General features: G+C 37.8%; 1 protein-coding gene across 1 annotated transcript in view; it reads right to left on the minus strand.

Annotated features, from left to right (window-relative positions):
* RAB10 (RAB10, member RAS oncogene family) overlaps window positions 1-20,954 on the minus strand; it is a 77,512-nt gene that overhangs the window by 18,223 nt on the left and 38,335 nt on the right. The window contains exon 2 of the mRNA XM_029231680.1: window positions 8,645-8,705. Within this exon, the coding sequence (XP_029087513.1) occupies window positions 8,645-8,705 (61 nt within the window). The remainder of the gene's footprint in view (window positions 1-8,644; window positions 8,706-20,954) is intronic.

The raw sequence follows: 20,954 nt of genomic DNA on the forward strand, positions 1-20,954 counted from the left end.
AAAAAAGAACTACCAATACGTTAATATTCCTTACATTTAATCACAGTGTGCATTATATGTTCATATATCTGACACCTATCCATTTATCCATCAATTCAAATATATACTGAGGGTCTACCATGTGCTAGGCATTATGCAAGAACACACACAGAACGTGGGTCTGCAGTCAGATCCAACTTTATTGTCAGGTTCCAATCCTTCCAGCTGAGTGACCTTGAAGGTATTTAACCTCCCTGGATCTTTGGGGTTTTTTTTTTTTACAAACAAAGTAGTAGGGATAACTAAAGTAAAATTTTATAATTAATTTGTATTTATTATAGATAACCCCAAAGAATCTATAGTATAAAAATATGCAAACATGTAATAATATCATTATATGTGACCCAAAATTTAATTGTGCTTTTAAAATGTCCTAAGTCAAAACCATCTCTATAGAGATGCTCTATGTCTATGGTATTCAGAGCTCTCTCAAGTTAATAGTTGTGTGTGTTTAAGCTATAATCAAAATTCCTTCACAAGCAAAACCCTGGCTTTGCCTGAAGCCTATTTCTGTATGAAAGTAATATAATATGTTTTTTTATTTAGCCAAGTTAAAGATTTGGCTGGACTTTTCAATTTTCTTAAGAGAATCTCAGCCCTGTCATACTAACTTCTGGAATTACACTTCTTCAGAGGGTGAAAAGTGTCAAGAAGACAAAAAGTAAAGAGACTAGGGGCTGATGCTGGGGATGGTGCAAACAAGTGAAATTTTAAACAGAGTAGAGGAAGTGAAGGGAATAAGGAAGTGAGCCATGCAAATATGTGGGAGCAATGGTATTCCAAGAAGGGGAAAGAACAAGTGCAAAGGTCCTGAGGCATGGTTGAGGAATAGAAAGGAGATCAATGTGACTGGAATGGAAGGGGTGAAGCCAGACTAGCAGGAGATCAGAGAGGTGGTGGGGCGGGAGTGCAGATCATGTAGGATCTTACAGGCCTCGGCAAGCATCGCAGCTTTTCCTCTGAGTGAGATGGGAAGTCTATTGGAGGGTTTTACGAAAAGAAATAACTTAATCTGGGTTTAAAAAAAAAATTGTTCTGTCTACTGTGTTAAAAATGGGTGTGTGTGCAAAAGTAGAGTTAGGAGGTAATGTAATACCTATCCAAAAAAATGACATTTAAGAAAAACCATCTAATAGACTTGCTATCAATTCTATGTTGCATCCTTAAATTAGGTTAGACTACTAAAAGGCCACACACACAGACACGCACATGTACGCATTTGTATTTATGTATTTATATACCTTCTTAGACACAATTTTATCTCCATTATCTCAATATTATGTCAACAAATTAGAATCATTACAAATAGCTTTATGAAAACTTATAGTGTATTAGTTATGACCTGTTCTTTCCTGCTTTCTTTACATTATTTCTGAAAAGAATAACTTACTTTTTTTGTTGGTAGCCCTCTCTCCCTGCCCTTTTTGTGTTGGACACCAAGAAGTTTATAGGTAAATTTTACAAATTAAGCATAGCAAATGAGTTGTCCTTTAGAGACAGTATATTTACATTTTTCTCAATTCCAAATTCTTATGTTATCTTTTATTAATCTATTTAGTTACAAGTTGCCTGAAAACAGATGTAATTATAAATGTTTTCATGAAAAAACAATAAAAATTTGTCCTATCACAGTAGAAATAGTTTAGTTCTTTTGTAAATCGCAAAAAGAAGTATAAATTAACTAATAATTCTATCCCACTAGGGAGGGGTTAAAGTTTCCTACCTAAAATCCAGGCTAAAAATGTACTTATCCAGGGCTTCCCTGGTGGCGCGGTGGTTGAGAGTCCGCCTGCCGATGCAGAGGACATGGGTTCGTGCCCTGGTCTGGGAAGATCCCACATGCCGCGGAGCGGCTGGGCCCGTGAGCCATGGCCTCTGAGCCTGCGCGTCTGGAGCCTGTGCTCCGCAACGGGAGAGGCCACAACAGTGAGAGGCCCGTGTACCGCAAAAAAAAGAAAGTACTTATCCAAGACAAAGAACATACAGGACCGGGCTTCCAGTAGTGTCTAACAGCTATAATGTAGGAGGGATAGAAAACTTGCATTTCAATTTTTATCATAAGTAATAACAATTTAGGGGAAAAAATCTTCCACAGCATTCTGCTATGAATGTCACCCCCAACACTGTCTAACATTCTTGGAACACTGTTACACCCAGGTATTCATATGGCTCACGTCCCCATTCATTCACACTACACAACTAGCAAATTATATACACACTTCAGTGTCAAATCTATGACTAGATTCTCCACCAAGAAAAAAACACACTGCAAAGAAACTACTTAGCTAAATCTAAATCAATGGCACCTGGAGAGGAAATTTTATTTTTATATTATTATGCTGCTTAGTTATGAAATACTGATAAAGATATTGAAATATTAATGGCCCTTCTGAAAAAGTAATCATGATTTCAAAACAAAATCAGAGTTTTTGTTTTCACTGATGGCATACTACTCCATCTGTTCTTTGATTTTTGTCTCCTCCATCTCCCAAAACTTCTTACAACCCCTCTTCCTTCTTTTTATATGCTCTCCTTGCTAAGTCTTTTAAAATTATCCTTTTCCTGGATCCTCCTATAATACCAATCCCTACCAATTGTTAATGCAATCAACAATTTATTTCAAAGCAGAAAGGGAGTCCCTGCCTCACTACCTCTAGGCTAATTGGTGACCCTCTGCCCAGGGCTAAAAATAGCCACAGCTGCTAATTCATGGTCAAATTATTTTTAGGTTTGCATAAAACCTAAAACACATACACCCAGGTCTAAAGACAGCAGGTTGACTCCAATCAGCAAAAGCAGGTGTTTATTATCTGAAGAGCAATTAAACACTGTATATATTCACATTACCTTTTTATGTCCCATATTACAGGTTTTTGAGCCTGTTTTCAAAACCACTTGGTCTTCCTCTCCTATTAAAAACTTTTTCTTCTCAGCCTATGTAGTATAATCAGATTTCTGAAATTATGAATCAATGGCAATAGAATTTTCCTTACATAAAATGACAGATGCACAGCTAAGAGAATGTTGTAAAATCCTATTTTTTCCCACTGACATATAATGAAGGGAGTGATATATTCCTAGGAACTAAAAGAGCTTATTTCCTTAATTGTTAGTCCCACACACAGGGTCAAAGAAGCCGTGTGCTCTGGCTACTATTATGACAGTTATTTTTAGTCTGGACACTGACAGTACCAGAACAGGCCAGAGACAACATCAAGCTGCTCGGCAAGGCAGAGACCCCAAATTTCGTAACTTTGTGCTTTTGGTAACATAATGAAGTTATTTACTTTATAAATTAGGATGTTAAATTTCTCACATTGAGTTTTATTTTAACAAGGCCTGGATTTCCTCACAGATATGCAACTTCTCTACACCCAAAATACTGTGAGTTTAATTTATGCTCGTCTTCATCGCCCAAAACGGGTCAAAAGTCAAAAGCCTGATACCTACCCTTGCAGAGCTTACATTACAGTGGGGACAGGAACAAACAAGTAAATAAATATGTAATTCCAAATTGTGATAAATCTTAACAAGGTAAACAGGGTAGAGTGATGAAGAATGACGTAAAGGGGAGGGAGGAAGCAATCTTGATAATCAAGGAGGTCTTCTCTATAGAGGTGATGTTTAAGGTAAGTGAGAAGTGAAGTATGAACAGAAACCAATCAAACAAAGTCATTCAGTCAACAAATATTTATTCAGCATCTGTATCTGCCAGGGTCTGTTGCAGGGGGTGGTTACATGACCACAAATCAGACAGATGGCATCCCCACCCTCAAAAAGCTGACATTCTAGTGAGGGGAACAACAATGAACACATTTTTTAAATACGGTAAACTTAGATACTAAAAAAATACTATGACAAACATAAACTAAGATAAACATGATAGTGCCTAAAGGACTGGGGTGGCTTTAGTTTCTCATCATGCAGGGCCTCTCTCAGAGGCTAACAATGAACTGAGATTGAATGAGAGAAGGCAGCAACACAAAGATCTGATAAAAAGCATTCCAAGCAGAAGGAACAGGTGAATAACAAGGGCCCACAGATGGGAATATGCTTGGCATGTTCAGGAGAGGAAAAAATGACCACAGTGGCTGGAGCAAAGCTGGTAAGAGATGAGGTCAGAAGGGGCAGTAGCCAGAAACTGGAGTTTTCAAATTCATTTCTGTTGAAATGGGAAGCCTCTGGAATGGAGTTGTACTTCAGAATGCTTAGTCTAGCTACACTTGGGTGGGTTAAGGGGGATCTACAGGGTATGTACAAAGGTCCTAAACTGGAGAAGAGCTTGCCATGTTCATGGAATTGAAAGGAGATCAGCTGTGGGGAGAGACTATATATACAGGGAGCATAAAAGGAGGTCAGAACAGCAGGCAAGGGACCACTCTGTAAACTGTGGAAAGGAGTTTGGATTTGGAATTTCGGCTTTCATTCGAAATGCAAAGGGAAGTCAAAATGGTTATAAATAGGGGAAGGAATGACAACCATGATCATATTTATATTTGAAAAAGGTTACTAAGGCTGTTACCTGGGAAAAGTACTGGAAGAAGGCAAAGGGGAAGTAAGGACCTGTTAGAATATTAAAAGCCTACTGCAATGGTCCAAAGAATAGGTAATGGTGGCTTGAACTAGGGGGTAACAGCGGAGACATCAGATTGTATTTGGATTCTAGACATATTTTAGAGATAGAATCAACAAGACTTGCTAAATTGGATGTTGGGGTTAAGGGAATGGGAAAACTCAAAGACGGCTCCCGTGTATCCGGCACTTTATGTAGGTAAATGTTTAATTTCTCTACAATATGATACTAACTGGTTTCTGGTAACTGTGCTGATGTTAAAATCTGCTGCTGGTACAAGATACAAATGTTGACAGTGGCAAACATTTCTGACCCCCCCGCCAAAAAAACCCCCAAAAATAACAACAACAACAAAAAAAACGAAAGAAAAGGCAGACTTAAAGTAACTCACTATGACTGTTTCCCTGGCAGGACCCACTACTCTACGGAAAATGTAGATAGCAAAAGACGCTTCGGTAGAAACTTTCTAGAGATCTGGGATTTTAAAAACCATAGCTAGCTGCTTCTCAGCCAAACAAGCTACTTTCAGGCCCACATACAAGTGCCTTGGACAGGTGAGACCCTTATGTAACAGTTAAACTAAAAGATTCCTAGAAAGAAATGAGTGAAGACCATTCGAGTAAGAAAAATAAGACAAAGCTTTAGCACAGACTAAAGAAAGTTTCCAAAATTAATATTCAATCACAGAACAATTTTTCATGCTGAAACAAGAACCTGAATATATTCATTCAAACTAAAGAGAGATAAAAATCACTGTGCTTTTTAGTAGCAACTGGAAGCAAAGTACTGAAGTTGAGAATAGCATTTTGAATTTTGGTATCATCACAAGTTAATAGTAATGGGGTTTTTCCTCCTAAAAGCTTTCTTGAATCACTGCAGCATATCCCAGCAGATGTCTTAACCTGGAGCTACATAACTTTTTTTCTCCCTGGAATATTAACATGCATATCAACTCAAGCAAAGAAAACAAAATTAGCTGGCCTAATGCTAACCTCTTGAAAACTATTAATCACAAATTTTAACCAGTCACTCATTCCTAATCTTTACAAGAAAATGGATATTTAAAATTAAAAGCAGGGCTTCCCTGGTGGCGCAGTGGCTAAGAATCTGCCTGCCAGTGCAGGGAACGCGGGTTCGAGCCCTGGTCCGGGAAGATCCCACATACCGCGGAGCAACTAAGCCCGTGCACCACAAATACTGAACCTGCGCTCTAGAGCCCGCGAGCCACAGCTACTGAGCCTGCATGCCTAGAGCCCATGCTCCGCAACAAGAGAAGCCACCGCAATGAGAAGCTCGCACACCAGAAAAAAGAGCAGCCCCCGCTCGCCACAACTAGAGAAAGCCTGCGTGCAGCGATGAAGACCCAATGTAGCCAAAAATAAATAAATAAAAATTAATTTAAAAAAAAAGCAGTCAATTGTATACATGAAAACCTAAACTACATCAAATTTTCCTTCTAAAGTGTTATAAACTCTAAATTATAAATGTTGCCATTTCTCTGCTATACTTGATTTTATAGGTACACTAGAAATCTTTTCTAGATTAATCTTGAAGGCTACACTGGAGGACTTATTATTTCAAAAGAGCACCTTCTGAGGAAGGCTCTCTTTTTAAAAACAAGCATTACGTGTTACTCTTTACTTCTAAAAGCTACAGAAACTAAAATGGTAAGAGGAGGGAAAAATGTTTAAAGCCACAGGTCAAGAAACAGAAGGGAGAGTCTGTGGAGGACAGAGTGTAGGAGGAGGAACAGGACATATTCAGTAGGGCAAAGGTTTTATATATTGTATAAAGAAAAATATGTCTTAAAAATATTGTTTTGTACACTCCTGTTTCTGTTATATACACACACATATACATGTATATGTATATTGAGTCACAGAGTCACAATGTAAAATGTATCTTACCTACTGTCAAAAAAGTTTGAGAATTATTGGCTTAAATAATAATTGTATCCCCTATACAGAGGGGATACAGTTAAGAAGAGAGCCAATCAGTCTGGCAAGGCCTAGGAGGGCGCTTGAAACACAAATGTTATATAGGGACAAGGTCGGAATAAGACGTGAGGGGCTGGTTGAAATTCAGAATAAGTAATTGACATCCTTTCCCTTGAGATCACTTTAATTATAAGGAAATAGAATATGAGGCATTTTTCATTTGCTGGGTTATTTCCCAGTTAAAGAAAAGAAAAAATCAATGATCATCAAGTGGGTTGTGCTTCAAAGAGAATCATTAAATTTAGGAAATGCTTTAAAATGTCCAGATTTTATTTAAATTTGTATTAAATTTTAAAGATGTTATAAAGATTGTACTTCTAATTACATGGTCAGGTAATGAAGACATTCTGGTTAGACATACCCGACTTCTAATTATACCTAACTTTTTGAAACTGTCTTTTGGATTCTGGGACATTGTTCTCTCCTAATTCTCCTTTCTAACTCTCCAACTATGGGTTTGCAATTTCCTTTGCTAACTTGTTCCTCTGCTCAAAAATGTTACCATTCTTAGGGTTCTAGCCTCAACATGGGAGATCCCCAAATAATAATACCTATGATTTCTTGAACATTAATTATGCACTGGAGACTGCTCTAAGTGCTTTACATGTATCACTAATCCTCATAACCACTCTATGGTATGTCCTATTACAGTAAAACCAAAGATTAACATGAATTCATATTTAACACAACTGTTGACTGGCAATGAAGAAAGAAAAACGATAGTTACTGAAAAGAGCAGCAAAATCAATTGACAAACTACTATTTATAGGAGGCAGTATAGCAATTAAGAATGTCACTCTCAACCCTACATTCTGAGCATGTAATGCATCCCAGCTCTGCTATTTACATGCTGTATGACCTTGGTTAAATTATTTCAAAATGCCTCCATTTCATTATCTATAAAATAGGAATAACCCAAGAGAAAAGAAAGCATTTGCCTATACAAAGATCTGTAGCAGCTTTATGGTGAATAAACAAGTTGTGATTTATCTTAACAATGGAAAACTACTTAGCAATAAAAAGTAATGAACTTATTGATACACATAAAATCATTGATAGTTTTCAAAATAACTATGCTGAGTAAAGAAGCCAGACCCCTCCCCTCAAAAAAGACAAAGAAAAATAACACATTACATGACTGCATTTGTATACAGCACTAGAAAATGGAAACAGGTCTATAGTGACAGAAAGCAGAAAAGTGGTTGCCTGGGGACTGGGGATAGGAAGGCAAGATTACAAAGAGGCTTAAGGAAACTTCTGAGGTGATGAATATGTTCATTATCTTGACTATGGTGATGGTTTCACAGATTTATATATATGTCAAAGCTTACCAATCTGTATACTTTAAATATGTGTAGTTTATCATATGCCAGTTATACCTCAATAAGGCTGTTCAGGAAAATTTTTTAAAAAAAGGAATAATACATCTCTCACAGGGTCATTGTGATCACTTAATATTCACTGAAAAATGCTGCTATTATAATTTTAAAGTCTATGATTCATACCTGAATACAAATTTAAAGAATTTTATTGTGCTTCTATGGGGCAAATCCTATACAAACTAATGAAAATAATAATGCCTATAAAAAGTTATAAACACATTAAGTACATTTTTAGCTTAAAGACTCTCCAAACAACAAAAAGATTATATTAATTTTTATATAGTGTTTCTGAGCAAAGTATTGTGCTAAAGGCATTACCTAGATTATTTCATGTAATCCTTATAACAATCTTTTGAGATAGGTGATATTATCTCCATTTTACATATGAAGATATAAGGGCCTCACAGTGGTATGTAACTTACCCAAGTTCATACTGTAAGTAGAAAAGGTAAAACACTCAAGCCAGATCTCACGGACTCCGAAGTCCATGGCAACAATTTTTTTTTTACATCACTGAAGGAAGGTCACCTGACTACTGGCTTAGAATGGGAAGTTTCCTAGAATTTAAACAGTTGACAAGGAAGGATTTCACTGCCTAACCTTCAGGAACTTAACATTCTACTACATAAAGTGAATAAATTAGCATTACTTACCATATCTGTAGCTTGATCTTCTTTCCTTGTAATTCAACTGTTTTGATCTTAAAGTCTATTCCTACAACATAGAAAAAAAAAAAAGGTAAATTGTATCTATGGCTCTGAACATGGCTATACTAAAATTAATTGGTGTAAAAACACACTTTCAAAATTTGTTTGTTTGGTTCCGGAAATTTACTATGTACGCAATCCTGAGCAAAAGTGTCCAACTGTAAACCTGTGTGATATAAGATCCAAGACAGTAGAAGAAATAGTTATATACAGAGATTTTATAATTAGGAAACTAAAAAAATATTTTTTAATATCTAATATTTTAATGCAAAAGAATAAAAAGATGTTTCCTATTAGCAAAAAACATACCCTTCACTAGCTTCCACAAAAGAATACTACCAGGGATAAAGAGGGTCGTTTCATAATAATGAACAGGTCAATGAATTAGAAAGTGTAAAAGTACTAGATGTATATGCATCTAGTAACGCAGTGTGTCACAGTACATGAAGCAAAAGTATTATAGGTTCCCCAGGATCTGTCTGCTCTTTAACTAACTAAAATCTTCAACTTGGCCCTTTCAGTTTGTTTCCCATACCCAATTAAAAGAAAAAAAGAGGGCCATTTGTCTGACACTTACAAACCTCAGCCTATGTCTACAGCCCATATTTTTGTTTCTCTAGGAATTACTGAGAAAATCGTCCTAAAATGACCTGGTTGTCAAGAACAACTCTGAACAGGAATGAACAATCCCAGTTAGGCATAGAATTTGTTAATTAATCTTAATGACAAACCTGACAACCAATACTATTTCAGAAAACTTTCCTGAATAGAAGTGAAATTAGGACAGTCTGAAAGCTCTAAACCCTTTGTGATGGAAACCAGGTAACACTGGAAAACTTCCAAGAATTTAGACTGTTTTAAGCCATCCACCTAACTGTTCAAGACAGAAACCTCATCCTAGAGTCCATGAGTTTCCCTCTCCATCTCATGTTGTCTATCCTCAAAATAATTAGCAGCAGTTGAAGCAGTTCTTCATTCTTTTCTGCACAAAAACTCTGCTAGTGTTCCTACCTCTCCGGCCACTCATCAATCTTCATTATTGGTTCCTCCTCATCTAACTTTTCTAAAAATTGGAATGAACGTCTTTTCCCTGATTTTATGGCTTTAAATTCCATGTACACACTGGCAACTCTCAAATTTTATATCATAGCCCAGACTGCTCCCCTTAACTCCAAACTTAAGATACCCAACTGCTTACTGGCTATCTCCAAATCTCATCTTTCACAAAGACTAAAAGCAAAAGTCCCTAAAATAGTCCATAAGGTCTTACACATTCTGCCCACCTCCCCCCTGTTCACTCTGACCTCAGCATTTTCTATATCATCTTTTTAAAAAAAAATTTACTTATTTATTTTTTAAATTTTGGCTGCACTGGGCCTTCACTGCTGCATGCGAGATCTTTAGTTGCAGCATGTGGGCTCCTCAGTTGTGGCAGGCGGCATGCATGCAAGATCTAGTTACCCGACCAGGGATCAAACCTGGGCTCTCTGCATTGGGAACGTGGAGTCTTACCCACTGGACAACCAGGGGAGTCCCAGCATCTTCTATATCATCTTACTCTGATCTAGCTAACGGTACTGGCTTCCACAAGTTGTTCCACACACAGGTCAGGCAGATTCCCACCTCAAGGCCTCTGTATATACTGTTCTCCCATCCTGGAATACTTTCTTCTCCATCAGAGCTCCTTTCCCTAGCTAACATATCCTAAGCTGCAACTCTTCCTCATGCCCCTTACCCCATGTCCATTATCTGTTAATACTCCCTTAACCCTATTCCTTACTTTTTAATCTTTAACATTCCTTAAATATACTGTATATATTTACTTTTTCTTTTTCTGCCTCCCTTTGCCAAATGTAAGATCCAACAAGGGTAGGGATTTTTATCTGTTCAATTCTATTAAATTCCCAGCACCTAGAGCTATGCCTGACATATAAGCAGGCATTCAAGAAATCACTGTTGAATAAACAGATAAATGACATTTTCTAGAGAAAATAAAAGGGTCCCTGAGAAAAGACACAGATACTTCACCTTTAGGGTGAAACTCACCACTTGACAAGCTCCACACTTGCCTACTTAGCTTCCAGTCAGCTTTTTAGAGCTTCAGGCAAAAGCATGAAGGACAAAGTTCCAATGAGATATCAAAATAAAAAAGCAAAAACAAACAAAAAAGGAAACCTGGAGGAAACAGGGGCAATACAGAGGAAAAGATATAGTTCTTTTTATCTTCTCAGAACAAGATGGGGGGGTGGGGGGAAGAAACAGTAACCTGAACCAGAAAACTCCTGGAAATTAAAAAGGCAGAAATAATATACTCAACAGAAAGGCTGTAAGGGAAAATTAAGATCTCTCGAAAAATACAACAAAATGACAAAGAATGGAATGTATGTGAGATATGACAAGTCAAAAGATCATACCAGGAGATCTGACATCTAACTCATAGAAGTTCAAGAAAGAACAGAGAAAATGACACACAGAAAATAGTAATCTAAAAATTATGCAAGAAAACTTAACAGAATCAAAGGAATCTATTTTAGACTGAAAGACTCACCTAGTGCCTCGCATAATGAATAAAATAAGATCTATACCAAATTATATCACCATGAAATTTCAGGGCTAAAGATAAATTTCAGGAATAAAGATAATATTATAAAAGCTTGCAGAGAAACAAACCAGGCCATATTAAACAATCAAGAATAACAACTCTGAACTACTCAACGGCAACACTAGAATACAAAAAGGTAAATAAAAGGTATTCTTGGGGGCTTCCCTGGTGGCGCAGTGGTTGAGAGTCCGTCTGCCGATGCAGGGGACGCGGGTTTGTGCCCCGGTCCGGGAAGATCCCACATGCCGCGGAGCGGCTAGGACCGTGAGCCATGGCCACGGAGCCTGCGCATCCGGAGCCTGTGCTCCGCGACGGGAGAGGCCACAATAGTGAGAGGCCCGCGTACTGCAAAAAAAAAAAAAAAAAAGTATTCTCGGGCTTCCCTGGTGGCGCAGTGGTTAAGAATCCGCCTGCCAACACAGGGGACATGGGTTCGAGCCCTGGTCCGGGAAGACCCCACATGCCATGGAGCAACTAAGCCCGTGCGCCACAACTACTGAGACCACACGCCTAGAGCCAGTGCTCCACAACGAGAGAAGCCACTGCAATGAGAAGCCCGTGAACTGCAACAAAGAGTAGTCCCTGCTCACTGCAACTAGAGAAAGCCTGCGCGTAGCAACGAAGACCCAACGCAACCAAAAATAAATTAATTTAAAAAAAAGTATTCTCAACCTATATCCAGCCAAAATCAAATAAGAGTAAAAAAAAAGGCATTTCTAAAGATGAAAGATCTCAAAATATTTAGCTCTCGTGCATCTTTTCTAAGACAGCTACTAGGAGAGACTGCTTTACCAAGAATAGGAAGAAAAAGAATCCAGCAAAGAGAGTGATATAGGGAATTCCCTGGTGGTCCAGTGGTTAGGACTTGGTGGTTTCACTGCCGTAGCCTAGGTTCAATCCCTGGTCGGGAAACTAAGATCCCGCAAGCCATGCAGCACACCCCTCCACCCCCCAAAAAAGAGTGATGTAAAGGGCAGTTCAAACTGGCCTAGAGAAGCAACCAGTTCAGGAGAGAATGAGGAAAGAAAACAACAGGACAGAATAAAATGCTAAAATGCAGAGAAAGTGCCAAGAGGTATGCCTCCTAAGAGAAGGAGGGGATGAAATGGTATTAATGGAATTTAAATGAAAAGACGAGTTCAGAAGGTCTGGCAATTCTGTTGTAGAGTTTGGGATAAAGTATGAATAGTGCCTTGAAATCTAAGCATATGTAACAATGAAGGGACTGTAAACTCAGTAAAAACAGAAAACTGTCCAAGAAAGGAAATGCAATTATAGTACAGTACTAGGTTTAGCAGTTACAAAACGTGTTATAACTATTTGAGAAGATGAAGGGAGAGGAACCAAGAATGCCTCATGGTATTAAAAGTATTCCAATTCTCATCTTCCATAACAACAAGAGGAAATTTCTCAAATTAGTCTTTTTAAAAGTTAAAAACATATGACTAGGGAATATGGGGTTGAATATCAGAAGTAAAGGCCAAAAAATGTTTGGGAAAGGTAACACTCAAGTGAGCATGGGGCAAGGATTTATTGTTGCTGCTGCTGTTGTCATAGGCCTTAAAGTACTAACTTCTAAAACTCTGTAGCTATTACATTAATAGAAACAAAAATTAGGTTAATAGAGGAGGAGGTATGTTTACAAATGTTCTCTCCACTACACAAACACTCCGACTTGATCACCGAACTTCTAGCATGGCCCCAAGCCACCCCTACACAGTCTCATTCCTTCCAGCCTTTTTTCTATAGTCACTCTCAAAAACAACTTTTACAACTGTGCACTTTTCCCAAGTAAATACCTTAGTCACTCCAGCACGTACTTTCCACACCCTCAAACATAGGTTGGAAAAACCTATATTTAAGATAGAGTAGAAAAGTTGTTTTTTTTTGTTTTTTTTTTTTTGATACCCGATGCGGAGCACAGGCTCCGTATGTGCAGGCTTAGCGGCCACAGCTCACGGGCCCAGCCGCTCCGCGGCATGTGGGATCTTCCCAGACCGGGGCATGAACCCGTGTCCCCTGCATCGGCAGGTGGACTCTCAACCACTGCGCCATCAGGGAAGCCCTAGAAAACTTTTTGATACAAGTTAAAGATTAGGGCAAAATCAATAACTCAGCTGCCAAGAGAAGCTAGGAAAACCTATCACCCTTTAAGATTCTGCCAGGAAGAATCAGATTCTCCTGCAACACTATCATTTGTTAAATTACCACAGACTAGAGCAAAATCAAAGGGTTTGATCCAACCAGCGATTCTTTTCCAGATTTTGCTTACGTAAAAATATACTAGAGGAAATCCCCACTTTTTACAGATTCCTGGGACCCAGTTCAAAGGAGTATTTCAATTTACCACAGTCTAATTCGTTTATCAATTTTCAGTTGCTCAGGAAAGTGAGAAACAATATCAGGCAAAACATTTGCCTTAATGATGTTGCACCATCCAGTGGCAAGAAAAGTAACTGCAACTTCTAGTCATTATAAATATCAGTTTTCCAAAGCTTGGCTTCTGATGACACATCAGTAGTAATTAATGCAGGCAGAAACAACCTATATAATCAACTCCAGATAACCAAAGTTCAACAACTTATAGCTAAATGATCTATATCTGTGGTTTTTAACAGGTGAAAATCAAGTGTTTTCACCACACCAGGAGAGGAAATAGGAATCGCATACCTACAATCCTTTGAATGTAGCTTAGTCTGAAATTTAAAAGACCTAGTCGTAGCTCTGTCATTAACAGCACAAATTTTGAAAAGGCCATTTTCCATAATGGACATCTCCATATGGATATGAAAATGGAGAATGCAAAAAAGTTCCCTCTAAAGATCCTTTCATTTAATAGTAATAGCTTAGTAAACACTTTGAGAATTTACAATGTGCCAGGTACTGTTTTAAGCCCTTTGCATAGATAACTCATTAAGTCATCAGAACAATCCTAGTCCATACTATTATTTCCATTCTACAAATGAAGAGTGAAATAAAAACCAATAGCAGCAGCAAAAGAAAAATCAATTAACACTAATATTCACTGGATAATTAAATATTGTAAGCATTTCACATATACTATCTCATTTAATATTAACAAAAATCCTCTGAGAAAGTACTAATATGCCTATTTTATTTTACTTTGGCTGTGCCACACAGCTTGCAGGATCTTAGTCAGATCAAGGATCACACCCAGGCCCCGGCAATGAGTGCCAAGGCCTAACCACTGGATCGCCAGGGAATTCCCCTAATATGCCTATTTTATAGAAGACAAAATATACAGTAATTTACTTAAGGTCACAGAATTAATAGGCGGCAAAAACCAGGACTCAATTCCATGTCTGTTTGATTGCAGACCATACATGCTCTTAAGCTATTTTCTACTGAGGTAAAATTCACATAACATAAAATTTACCATTTTAAAGTGAACAATTCCGTATATTCGCAATATTGTACAACCAGCACCTCTATTCAGTTCCAAAACATTTTCATCATCTCAAAAGGAAACTCCATACCCATCAGTCAGTGGCTGTCCATTTCCCCTCCCACCACTCCCCTGGAAACCACCAGTCTGCATTCTGTCTCTATAGATTTACCTATTTTGGATATTTCATATAAATGAAAGCATGTAACGTGACCTTTTGTGTCTGGCTTCTTTCACCTAGCATAATGTTTTCAAGGTCCATCCACATTGTAGGATGTATCGGTCAGTACCTCATTCCATTTTATGACTGAATAATATTCCATCATATGTATATACACCATTATCTGCTTATCCACTCATCTGTTGACAGACATTTCGGCTGTTTTCGCCTTTTGGCCTTGGTAAAGTGTTGCTATGAATATGCATGTATATGTGTTTATATGAGTACCTGTTTTTAATTCTTTGGGGTATATACAAGAAGTGGAATTGCTGGGTCATATGGTAATTTTGTTTAACTTTTTGAGGAACCACTGTTTTCCACAGCAGCTGCACCATTTACATTTCCACTAGCAATGTATGAGAGTTCAATTTTTCTACACATCCTAACCAATGCTTATTGTTTTCCTTTTTATAAGTCATTCTAGGGGGTGCATATGAAGTGGTGCCTCACAGTGGTTTTGATTTGCATTTCCCTAATGACTACTGATACTAAACATCAGTTCATGTGCTTGTTGGCCATTTGTATACCTTCTCTGGAGAAATGTCTATTCAAGTCCTTTGCCCTTTTTTTTTTTTTTTTTTTTTTGCGGTGTGCAGGCCTCTCACTGTTGTGGCCTTTCCCGTTGCGGTGCACAGGCTCCGGACTCGCAGGCTCAGCAGCCATGGCCCACGGGCCCAGCCGCTTCGTGGCATGTGGGATCTTCCCAGACCGGGGCACGAACCCGTGTCCCCTGCATTGGCAGGCAGACTCTCAACCACTGCGCCACCAGGGAAGCCCCCTTTGCCCATTTTTAAATCAAGTTATCTTTTTGTTGTTGAGCTGTAAGAGTTCTTTATATCTTCTGGAAAACAGAGTCATATCAGAAATATGGTTTGCAAATATTTCCTCCATTCTATAGGCTGTCTTCACTTTCTTAATTACCTTTGATGCATCAAAGTTTTTAATTTTGATGAAGTCCAATTAAATGATCTATTTTTTTCTTTTGCTGCATGCCATTAACTACTGATTTTAATTTTTGAAATGTATGAGACAGGATAAGTTCCTGGGAACTGAGAAATTACTGACAAAACCAAAGCTAACTTCAACTCTTCCAACTACATCCTAAGATGTAATAAAGGGATAACACAAGCATTTCTAGTGCAATGTAATATATATGTCTATATATGTATTATCTACAAGCTATTTCACACTATAGTAATGTGTGTTACAGAAGAACAAACCACACTTACTATATACTTGACACTAAATGAAGCAGACAAAATCCTCTGTTGAGGGGATTTACATTCCAGGGAGAGGAGACAAAAAAAAATAAAATACGTGAGGAGAGTGTTTCAGGCAGAAGAAACAATAAGTGCGTAGGGTCTGAGGCAGAAATATGCTTGGCATGTTCAGGAAAGATAAGTAGGAGTTTGGGTACAGTGATAACGAGTCTTCTGATCCATGAACATGGTAGAGCTCTCTGTTTATTTGGGTCTTCTTTAAGTTCTCTCAACAGTATTTTGTAGTTTTCAGTGCCTAGGTCTTGCACATATTTTGTTAAATTTATCCCTGCTTCATTTTGTGGATAATACCGTAAATGGTAATTTTAAGTTTTATTTTCCAATTGTTTTTTTTTTTGCTAAATATAGAATACAATTTATTTTTGTATTGACCTTGTATCCTGCAACCTTGCTACATGCACTTATTAATTACAGTTGCTCTTTTTTTTTCGGGGGGGGGTGATGGTGGCTTAGAATTTCAATGTATATAATCAGGTAGTCTGTATAAAGGCACTTCCATATCATCTTCCTTTTCAACCTCTATGACTTGCTTCTTTCCCTTGCCTTATTGTACTAGTTAGGACCTCTACTACATTGTTGTTTTGTACTTGATCCTCAAAAGAGAAAGCTTAGACTGAAAGTTTCACCATTAAAGTATTGTGTTAACTGTACATCATTTAGTTGGTTGAGGAAATATCCTATTCCTAGTTTGGTGAGGTATCATGATGCAAAATGAGGTTGCATTTTGTCAAAGGGTTTTCTATACGTATTAAAGATGTTCATGATTTTTCTTCTTTATTCCAGTAAGGTGGATAATTAAAATTGATTTTGAATGTGAAGTCAACATTGGATTCCTGAAATAAATCTCACTTGGTTGTGACATATTATTCATTTTATAAGTTCCTGGAATTGATTTGCAAGTTAGATAAGGGTTCTTATATACATGTTCATGAAAGACATGTCAATGATCATTAGGAATACGTCTTATCTTTATATGGTTTTAGTATCCAAGATAAAGCTGGTCCCATAAATGATTTGGAAGTGTGCCCTCCTCCTGTATTTATTGAAGTAGTTTAAGATTGGTATTTTCTCCCTTAAACATTAGATAAAATGCATCAGTGGGCTTCCCTGGTGGCGCAGTGGTTGAGAGTCTGCCTGCTGATGCAGGGGACACAGGTTCGTGCCCCGGTCCGGGAAGATCCCACATGCCGTGGAGCGGCTGGGCCCGTGAGCCATGGCCGCTGAGCCTGCGCGTCCGGAACCTGTGCTCCGCAACGGGAGAGGCCACAACAGTGAGAGGCCCACGTACCGCGCAAAAAAAAAAAAAAAAAAATGCACCAGTGAAGCCATCTGGGCCTTGAGGCTTCTTTCAGACAATTTTAAACTAAGATTCAGTTTCTTTTTATTTTTTTACTATTTTAATTTTTTTTTAATTTTTTGGCCGCACTGCACAGTATGTGGGTTCTTAGTTCCTGGACCAGAGATCAAACCTGTGTCCCCTGCAGTGAAAGCGCTGAGACTTAACCACTGGACCACCAGGTAAGTCCCTCAATTTCTTTAATATATGTCTACTTAATCAATTACTAAAAAGGAATGTTGAAACACCCAGCTATGTAATTGTACATTGCCTATTTCTCCTTCCAATTCTGTCAGGTTTTGCTTCAGGTATTTTGAAACTATTAGGTATATAAATATGATAAATTGACAACTTTATTGTTCTGAAAAGTCTGTATTACTGTAAAGTCTGTATTTATCCCTCACTCTGAAATCTATTTTGTCAAATGTTAATAGTCATTTGAACTTTTTTATGATTAATAGCTTATTAGATATCCCTAATTTTTTTTAAGTGGTTGCACTAGCATTTATAATATACATTTTTAACTTAGGACAGTCTACCTTCAAACAGCATTATACCACTTCTGGTATTAATATAAGACACTTAGAGCAGTATACTTCCATTTTCTCCTATTACTGGGCTATTTAAAAAATCTTTTTTCTTCTACATGTTATACTTCTACGTTTTCTAAATGTTATGAATCCTATAAAACACAGAAATCTTTGCTTTAAATAGTCAACTGTCTTTGAAATAAACTAAAATGAGAAAAAAGTGTTTTATATTTCCCCACATATTTACCATTTCTTAATCTCTTCATTCCTTTGTGCAGATCTGAGTTTCCATCTGGCATGATTTTCTTCAGCCTGAAAAACTTCCTTTAACATTTGTAATAGTGCAAGACTGCCGGCAAGAAATTCTCTCCGCTTTTGTATGGAAAATGTCTTTATTTTGACTTCATTTTTGAAAGATATTTTTGTTAGGATTAAATTCTAACTTGATAGTTTTTTCCTTTCAGAACTTTCAATATGTAATTTCACTGTCTCCTGGCTTGCATTGTTTCTTTCTCCAACTCCCCAATGTGGGGAGAACTGTAGATTTAAGAAATTTTTTATTTTGAAATTATTTTACAAAAAAGTTGCAAAAAATAGCTCAGAGTCCACATATACCTTTCATCTAAGCTTCTCCTAATGTTAACACTTACATAACCATAGTACATTTATCAGAAATAAGAAAGTAACACTGGTACAATGCAAACTACAGAACTAACCCACCAGTTTTTGTTTTTTGTTTTTTTTTTTTTTACTAATGTCACTGTATTCCAGAATCCAATCCAGATTCCCACTTTGTATTTAGCTGTCATACGTCCCTAGTCTCCTCCAATCTGTGACAGTTACTCAGTCTTTTCTTGTCTTTCATGACCTTGATACTTCCGAAGAATACTGGTCAGATATTTTGTAGAATTCTCCCTCAATTTGGGTTTGTCTGCTGCCTTCTCATAATTAGAGTAAGGTTTTGCATTTTTTGATAAGAATACCACAAAACACCACAGATGTAATGTTTTGCCTTTCTTGGTTCATTATATCAAGTATATATTGTGGATGTCTTCTTTCTATGATATTAACCTTAATAACTTAGTTAAGGTGGTATCTACAGAGCTTCTCTCCGCTGTAAATTTGCTGTTTTTCCCTTTGTAATCAATAATTTCTAAGAGAAAATACTTTGAGACTATGCAAATGTTTCTCATCGTACCTTCACCCAGTGATTTTACCTTCCATCACTGGACTGCCTGTGACAACTATTACTGCAGTATTTGCGTAACGGTGATTTTGTTTCAGTCACGGTTTCACCCTTATTAATTGGAATTCTTCATTTATGATTTGTCCCTTCTACCTACCAACCTATCTGTTTGTTTTATACATACCAATATGGACTAATGGCTATTTTATTCTATTGGTAGTAATGCAATATTATAATTATTTCATTACAGCTTTGGACATTAGAAGCTCTTTCAGGTTGGTTCTTACATACTTTTTTTTTAATTAATTTATTTATTTTTGGCTGTGTTGGGTCTTCGTTGCTGCACGCGGGCTTTCTCTAGTTGCAGCGAGTGGGGGCTACTCTTTCTTGCGGTGCGCGGGCTTCTCATTGCGGTGGCTTCTCTTGTTGTGGAGCACAGCTCTAGGCACGTGGACTTCAGTAGTTGTGGCCCACGGGCTCAATAGTTCTGGCTCAAGGGCTCTAGAGCGCAGGCTCAGTAGCTGTGGCGCATGGGCTCTAGAGCACAGGCTCAGTAGCTGTGGCGCACGGGCTTAGCTGCTCCGCTGCATGTGGGATCGTCCCAGACCAGGGCTCGAACCTCTGTCCCCTGCATTGGCAGGCGGATTCTTAACCACTGAACCACCAGGGAAGCCCGGTTCTTACATACTTTTGACATATCCCATCCTTTTCTGAGCACTTCTTCATTTTCTGGCACCAAAGATGCTCCCATATATCCCGGTTCTGGAAGCAGTCAGTTCTTTTTAAGAGTCCTGGTTCCTTTTGTTGAAAAACTGAATGTAGAGTCCAAGATCTGGGCACTAGGCATGCTCACTGCTTCTTCTAAGCATTCCCAGAGGACAGAGTGAGAAAATATATTTATGTACACTAATCCATGCATATACACACACCTGTATTTCCACAACCACCTGCATGTATAATATATAAAACCATGAGTTCATACTGATAATTCTGATTCCAATTCAACATCAGAGAGTTCCTTCTAGCCTTCTTCCTTTCCTTAACCTCTTTAATAGTAGAAACCTGGCTCTCATTATCTAAAATATATTTACTTATATGTTCATTCCTAGTATATAGTTTCCAACTTGCTAACCCATACCACCCTTGTGAGAAATCAGAATCACCAAAATGCATGTTTACAGTCCTTCTTATCTTTAGTCTTACAATAGCTAATCAAATACTGTTTTCTAAAGGTATTTTGATTATTCTTTTCTTCTTCCTCAGTGTGGTTATTTGCTCATTTGTTGGCTCATATTGTTTCATAAAAAGTCAACAGCTGTTCTTATCTTTGTCCCTCTGTATATGTAATGTGGTCTTTTTTCCCTCTGGCTTCTCTAAGATTTCTCCTTGTAACTGGTTTTTAGCCATAGGATTAGCACGTGTCTCAGTGTGATTTTCTCTATGTTCATCCTACCTAGGTTCATAAAGTCTATGGGATTATAGTTCTCGTCATTACTTGGAAAATTTTCAGCCATTATTTCTTCAAATACTTCTTCTGCAACCACAGGACCCCCACCTGCCGTCCTAGAGTCCAAATGCACATGCATGAGACTGCTTGATAATGTCCCACACATCACTGAGGCTCTCTCCTTTTTTCCCCCAGACTTTTCCCCCTGTGTTTCATTTTGCACAGTTTCTATTACCTTACACTGATCTT

This window comes from Monodon monoceros, unplaced genomic scaffold, assembly GCF_005190385.1.
Source record: "Monodon monoceros isolate NGI ecotype Baffin Bay Population unplaced genomic scaffold, NGI_Narwhal_1 Super_Scaffold_19, whole genome shotgun sequence".
Taxonomy (NCBI): Eukaryota; Metazoa; Chordata; class Mammalia; order Artiodactyla; family Monodontidae; genus Monodon; species Monodon monoceros.